The following is a 7654-nucleotide window of genomic DNA, read 5'->3' as shown; positions in this document are numbered from 1 at the left end:
GACTACTAATCCCCCCCCCACCCCTCCCGGGCATCCCTTGTGAAGAAGAGGAGTCTGCATTTTCTCATCTGTGAATGTTGTCCTCGCAGCCGCCTGACAGGCGGTCATGAGGAACAGGCGGTGACATTTAGCACCACTCACAGTGTGGGGCACAGGGAGGGACACACAGACTCGCTGGATGAATCGGCAAACACGGTCCTATTTAGCACCACTTGGTTCTCCTCCTAAGCTGCAGTTTTGGACAACTGCTGTCCGTGATTAACACTTCAGTTGAGTTCCTTTGGTTTTTACGATTGGGCTGGAGAATAAAGGGCCTTAGAAGATATATCACAAACCCAGGGATGATGAGCTGGGAAGAGCCTGCCGAGGTGCCCCAAGCTGGGTTTGGAAAGCAAGCCCCAGGGAGGTGAGGCTCCCCGGCTGGTATGTCAAGGCCGGCCAGGGAGGCCCTTCCTGAACCTTCCTCCTCTTTGACATTGTCTTCACAAAGCAAAGGTTATCTCCCCCCAACTTCAAAATGCATAGACACCAAAGGATGTCTAAGTGACAGGATAAATTCTGTCCTATCCCATGGACTGGAAAGCCACGTACCACAGGAAGACCCGTTGGAAGCAGGAGAGAACCTTCTATCGTTACCACCCCAATAACGTCGGGGTGTGGGTTCCATCGGTGTGATGTGATTGCACAAAGACCACGGAGGCTGGAACGCATCTCTAATAACAAGGGCCAGCCTCCCGCTGCATGTCCCCCACTCGAGGGGTGCACGCCACTCAGCGGCAATCAGCGAATCCCGTGGACGGATCTCACCTGTCGCCTAGAAGTGCGTGTGCCTGCTCCCGCCAGCACACACACGTGTGTACACACAGGGCCTCTGTGCTCGGGAGCCTCTCTGCCTGACACACGGATTCCTTGCTCACTCACCCCACCCCTTAAAGGTTATTTCCAGAACTTTGGTTGTTATCCTTGGCAGCTGTGCTTGACCCACAAACACTGAGAGGCTGGTTTATGAAGTGTGACATGTTTATCAAGGACTAAGTTCCATTAACCTCTGCTTCTGAATGTGAATTCCTACCTCTGGCCCCCCAGGCCGGAGCGGCCCAGCCCCTACCTTGAGTGCAGGCAGGGGGTGTTGGGCGGGGGTGACCGCTGAATCCCGAACCTAAGTGGCCACACTAGGAGCTCCAGTGCCCAGAAAGTAGACCCCCGAGGCCCTCCACAAAATGAGGATGGGTTTCCCCTTTGGAAATACTCTCTGAACCTCAGAAACACGGTTAGCTGGGGAAATGGCTGGCTTAAGCGTCTTGAAGAAGCAGTGGGAATCAGGAAAACCTACATTGAACTTGGCCATGGAGGCAGGGAGATTCCTTCTGACTCGGCTTTGCTCTAGATCCTGGCATGCCCCCAAAGCAGAAGGGCCCTTGGGAGCCCATGGCACACAGGTCTGGGCACTGGGGGAATCGGAAGGCAGAAAGCAACACTAGGAGGTGCCCCAGGATTGCACCGTTCTCCGAGTTGGGGTGGGGGGTGTCATTGGTGGACCCTACCCCTGACTCAGGGCCATTTGTGGTTTGCCCCGCCCAGCTTAGCGAACCGTGTTTGCCATTTTGGCTTTCTGGGCCATTTCTGAAAATCACTCTGTTTCCCCGCCTTTAGCTCATTGTTGAATAGAAAGTTCCTGCGCTTCAGATGATAAGCGGGCCTAAAGGAGATCCTTACACAGCAGTGCTGGCCCAGTTGGTGCGCCAATGGTATCGCATGGGCTGGGCACTGCCTGGCTTCTGGGGTCGTCAGTGGCCTCCCTAGAAGGACAGTAGCCAGGACAGCGAGTGAGCCTGCTGGTGACGGCAGCGGTTGGCCTTTCCTAAGTCTCATGAATTTGGAATATGCAGGGAAGAGTTTCATGATCTGTTTTAAAATAAAGAGACATTTTAGATCGACCACAAACCTCACACACAGAGGTTGACCCTTTTATGCTGAAAAGCGTGGGCTGGGAAGTGCCTTTAGGTCATGATCCTGCCTTTTCTCATGCGGACAGAGAGATTTTTTTCCCCTAGCAGCACTGCTTGCTCTTAGGGAAGAGGGAGAACCTGGCAAGGGGCAGGGAAGCAGGGGCTGCACTGGCCTGGTCAGCTGAGGCAGCAGGTGGCTGCATTCCTGGCCCAGCCACTCCCCCACCCCCACCCCTCCAATGCAGTTCCAGTCCCCATCTTCCCAGGACTCGGTGGCTTAGAGCCCTGCCTTCTCTTTTCTCAGGTATCTGAAAGCAGGGCTTGTCCAGTGAGTAGATTAGAAAAGGATATGCCAACTTGTTCCCATACTTGAAAGCCCGAGAAAGCCTTGCTGTGAAGAGAACAAACAGAACCTGTTTGGTGGCTTGTCATTTCAATGACAACACGAACCTTTCACAGGTGAGCGTTCCTCACACACCTCCCCTTCCTCCTACCCCTCCCCCACCAGGCAGGCAGCGGGGGGTCACAGGCCAGAGCAGAGGAAAAACACAGCAAACCAGCTCCGAGCCTTCAGGGAACACCAGGGTTTGATGACAAACATTTAAGATCTCAAGGGACAGCTGAGGGAGAGAAATGTATTAAACCTTTTCCAGGTGGTCAAAAACACTCCTAGGGAAACAATGCCTCATTCTGCTGCCTCCATTAGGGACCCGGCCCAGCAGGGACGCCTTTCTCGATAAGAGTGTATTGTTTTCATATTTATCTTATTTCTCTCTATGTTCCTCTTGAATAAACATCAAGAACTGATTTCTTAGATCACCTGTATCAAAAACATCCCCACCAAATCCTCTGAAGGGTCAAAGGCCTCATAGCCAGAGCTGTGGGAATTTAAGGAAGAGAATACCTTTCTGATTTCTTTACAAATAAAAAGGCCAATCCTGAGGATCTCCTGAGGCCTCACTTATCAACTCCACTAACCTCTTCATGAAAATGGGGAGCTGACCTTAGGAGCCCCCCACGAGGAATTTTGTGTGAAGAATCCTATACTGCCCATGACCGTGTGTGCTGCGCAGGGAAGGCAGAGCAGGAGCGGGCTCAGGCCCGAACCCCGCCGTGTGTACCTCGACAGACTCAGGACACCCCCTGTCTTTCTCCTCAACGGGTCTTGAAAGAGAACAATGCCAGCTGGGGGACAAGAGCAGAGATCAGACTTTCTCCCAGTTTGTGCAGATTAGGGAGCACAGATGAAACGCACAGCGGAGCAGGGAGGAGGAGGGATGGGAACAGACATGGCTGCTCTAGTATCTGTGAAGTAGTGCTGTGCGTGCATGTTACTGTGGAATCCACAGAGCAGTACTGTGTGCGGATTGTTACTCTGGTATCTGGAAAGTAGCACTGTGTGCAGATTGTTACTCTGGTATCTGCAAAGCAGCTGATACCCGTGTGGGATTGTTTCTCTGGAATCCACAAGTAGTACTGTGTGTGGTTTGTTGCTCTGGAGTCCATGAAGTAGTACTGTGTGCAGATTGTTGTTCCGGTATCCACGAAGCAGTGCTGTGTGCAGATTGTTACTCTGGTATCTGTGAAGTGTTAATGTGTGTGGATTATTTCTCTGGAATCTGGGAAGTAGTGCTGTGTGGGGCTTCTTACTGTGGTATCCATGAAGTAGTACTGTGTGTGGATTGTTACTCTGGAATCCATGAAGTAGTGCTGTGTGTGGAGTGTTTCTCTGGAATCTGTGAAGTAGTAGTATGTGTGGATTGTGACTCTGGAATCCACAAAGTAGTACTGTGTATGGATTGTTGCTGTGGTATCTGCGAAGTAGTACTGTGTGCGGAGGAGACTTCAGTGGCATGTGTACATACCTTCCGAAAAGCAGGAAATCTTTCCCACCATTTTTAAGTATTAAGATAAAGAGTTTCATAAAAACGGAATGTGATTTACAGGTATTACTTTGAAAAGAAAAAAAAAAAAAACCCTGGGCACTGGAGATTAATCTTTTCTTTTCATTACAATTTTGCTTTGAAATGTGATCCTTAGCGTTCCCTTGAAGATGAGCCTTTGTGAATGTCCTGTCACATAGTTATGACAAGGGAACTAATGCCTCACTGCAAACTAGAGGTTAATTTAATTTCATTTATTTGAGAGAAAGCACGAGCAGGGTGAGGGGCAGAGGGAGAAACAGACTCCCCGCTGAGCAGGGAGACCGATGTGGGGCTCCATCCCAGGACCTCAGGATCACAACCCGAGCTAAAGACAGGTGCTTAACCGACTGAGCCATCCAGGGGCTCCCAAACTAGATGATTTTATTAACATGAAACGTATACAGGTTACAGCATTAATAGCTATCATTTGAATCTTGTACAAAACACATGCCTTTAATTACTAGGGTTTGGGGCACAAGAAATGGCCAGAGTAATAGCCAGTATAATTATGAATAAATATAAGGGAAGGATATAACCATTTAAAAGAAAATAATTGGGTGCAAGTATAAAATGCAAAAACAAAGCTGTTTCTACTTAAGACAAATCTCTAAATTTATTTTTCAAAACCGTCATCATGGGAACAATATACTTAGAGTCATGTTGACCTTAATCACAGTGAAGTCATAGGATAGCATACAAGAGATAATTCTCATATTTAAAGGATATTTAAAATGTTAGCCATAAAAGACCATTAAAAGACCCTCTTTTAAACACTATATGGCATCTCTCCTTATGAAAGGGTAATATAGCCCTCAAGAATTCTTCAAACAAAATCCAACATAAATAGGAACACAATAAAAACTATTTTGAAAACCTGTAAAATCAAAGCACCTATTTAAATTAAGACCATCAAGAATCTATAAGATTATTTTAGGAGGACATGGGCTGGATGAGACACTAAATACTGTAGTTCTAAGGAAACATTGACAATCAATTTATGTAACTTACAAGGCAAATTGAACACTACGAAAGATGTCCTTTACGACACATTTAAAAGTTTTAATTTAAATAATACTCAACAGGAGGCAACCAAGTCTGTGACACTGAGACATAATAACAAAAGGGCGTGACTTGCAGTTGGGGCCCTTCCCAGTCTATTTTTAGAGGCTTAAGACTCCAGCCTTAAATAGTTTTAATAATAACATGCTTGTGGCTACAACTCAGCATGTAACACACAGTCTGGGAGAAAAGCAGTACTCAAGAACTGTGGAACCTAGCTTGCTGGGGTTTCGTTCCCCTTTAAAACTAAACCTGAGATTGTGCTCACAGAACACGAGGGATCTCAAGAATGTTTTCATTTCCTTCTGTTCACTAGCTACCTTGCAACACGCACAAGTAAAATTGGGTGATAAATTGAAATCAGGTTAAAATTAGGGGATACATCCTTAAAAATGTTCTTCACTTAAAAAAAAAAAAAAAAAGAACTATCTTGCTTCTCTGGAAGCCTACTTGAAATATTACCTTCCCTGGGTACAGAGCGACCCATGGGTGAGTAAGAAGCACTCTGATTATGGAGATGATTGAGATGTGTCCTTAAAGGTTCCAGTCTCTCTCCCATTGTAGCTGGGATGGCTGCGTCCATCGAGAGAGTAGGAAGGGCACTTACCTTACATCCTCTAGTTACTTGATAGGGTCTTGAAACGTTGGTGGATGTGGACTCACGAAGATATGTGCGTGTGAACACAAGTTTCCATAAACACACATTACAGACAGGTATATACACCATACACGCTCACCCACATATCTCCCAGTGACAAAGCCCCCATAGTCTGATGGGACTTACTGAAAATTACCACCTTTTCCAAATCCGGCCTTCCCATTCCGTTCCTGTAACTCAAAATTACATATTCTGAAGGATTCATTTCAATATTCAATTTTTTAAAAATCCAAAGCAACACATGGGTAAACCAAATTATAGCCAGAAACAAAGGCACATCTAGGGCCAACACACCAACATTTACCCCTGAGAAACAAACAGAAAAACCAAGGGAGATAGATGCTCTGAGATGTTATAAAGATTGAATGGGCATTTCTGTTTTATTTTCTCAGAAAAGGAAGAGGCAATCCCTTTCATGGATAACTAAATGTAAGAGATCTAAATGTCTTGGGTGTCCCCTCCTTGGGAGAAGTCTAGATGAGAGACTGAAAAGTAAACAGATCAGATCCAATCCCCTTCCTTCTAAATCCAAAAAAAAAGAAAAAAAAAAAGATATGGCATTTAGGGTTTTCAGGGCTCGTCTTTGAACTCCAAGAAAAAGGAAGACAAGATAGGAGGCCGGACTCTCCCAGAAGGATCGCCCTGCTCGGACTTGGCAGCGGAGTCGGGCACACTTCCTGTCCCCACTCCCTCCGCCTGGACTGTGGAGTCCTGGCACCTGTCATCTCTTGTCCTCCACAGGGCACAGCCCTGGGACCGTGGCCACTGCTCCTCACGCGGGGACATCTGTTGTTAGGCCACATGGGCCTGGCCATCCTGCCTCTCCAGCCCCACCCCACCCTCCATCACAAGTTCTCCTTCAGAAGGCCAAGCTTGCGCAGGGCCTCCCGGCGGGCCTCCTCTGTGGAGCCGCGACCAGAGAACTGGACAGTGATACCCTGGGGCCTAAACCCAACAGCCCTGGGCAGCGACCCTGACCGCTTCCTGGCATCCTGGCTGCAGTCCGGCTGCCGGTGCTCGTAAAGGCTCCTGCTGGCATTCTGCCGTGCAAGTTTGCCGGCCAGTGCCGGGTCTGGACGGAAGGTGACAGTTTTCCCCATTGAGACAAAGGCACTGGGCTCACTCTTCAGGACGTCGTGGATGCTCTGGAAGCCATTGGCCAATGACGGGCACTGTTCCGTCTGCACGCCTCTGGACTGCAGAGTGCCGGTGTGGCTGCCCGCCCGCGTGGACACGGCATCGTGGATGGGGCCTGGCTTGCTCTGGCCACGCGTCCCTAGCTCGGCAACCTCAGCCTTGGGGGCCCGGTCTTCCACCTCCCCCACGGCCAGGAAAGAGACGCCATTGATGTTGGCCAAGACCCGGGCCTTCCGCTCCTGCACGTTGACAGCTGCTTTGGAGATGGTCTTGTTGAACTCCTTCCCCGCGCTGTTGGTCACGCTAATGTTGCTTGGGAAGCGGTGGATCTTGGGCGCGGGCTGGGCTGTGTGTTTGTGCCACAGGAAAGTGTCCCCATGCCGAGGGGCCCCCAAAGGCAGTGTCCTCCAGTCCCCTGGCTTGCTCTCCTTGGAGGGGGACACAGGCGGAAACCCTTCATTCCCTGCCACCTTCTCAGACATTTTCTGAGCGATTACCAGGGGAGTGGGAACGGAGCGGGGCAGTTTGGGGTGCTCTGACGGGGGAGCTGGGGCCAGCAGCTCTTTCCTAGGGGGCGCGGCTGCTGTGGCCACAGGCGGGGAGGGCGGCACAGGAGGGGCCTCTGGAGCTGCTGGGCCTGGCAAGGGAGGATCCCCGGCTTCTGGTTTCCTGCCCTCAAGGACAGGAATGTCTTCCTTCCCAACAGGGCCAGTCCCTGAAAAGGAGGCAGAACCCTCATCAGGTACCACGTTAGGTAAAAATAAATGCATCCCACTGCCTTCCCACTGGATTCATGAGGGCGTACAAGGGACATAAAGCCAACATCAGCAGCAATGTCAGCATCCTGTCGGCTAACCTCCCTGGCCCAGCGAAGGAGAACCTGCCCCGTGAGTCTCACCACCCCCGTGAGTTATGAGAAGGCATGA

The 7654-nt window shown here is 49.6% G+C and overlaps 1 protein-coding gene across 1 annotated transcript in view; it reads right to left on the bottom strand.

The window, feature by feature from the left end:
* Positions 1–4465: 4465 nt before the first annotated feature.
* PROSER2 (proline and serine rich 2) overlaps positions 4466–7654 on the bottom strand; it is a 42407-nt gene continuing 39218 nt past the window's right edge. The window contains exon 4 of the mRNA XM_004774904.3: positions 4466–7443. Coding sequence (XP_004774961.1) covers positions 6437–7443 — 1007 coding nt within the window. The 3' untranslated portion in view covers positions 4466–6436. The remainder of the gene's footprint in view (positions 7444–7654) is intronic.

Source organism: Mustela putorius, unplaced genomic scaffold, assembly GCF_011764305.1.
Source record: "Mustela putorius furo isolate JIRA1106 unplaced genomic scaffold, ASM1176430v1.1 tig00003913_pilon_pilon_pilon, whole genome shotgun sequence".
Taxonomy (NCBI): domain Eukaryota; kingdom Metazoa; phylum Chordata; class Mammalia; order Carnivora; family Mustelidae; genus Mustela; species Mustela putorius.
This window is presented reverse-complemented; position numbering and strand designations above follow the sequence as displayed.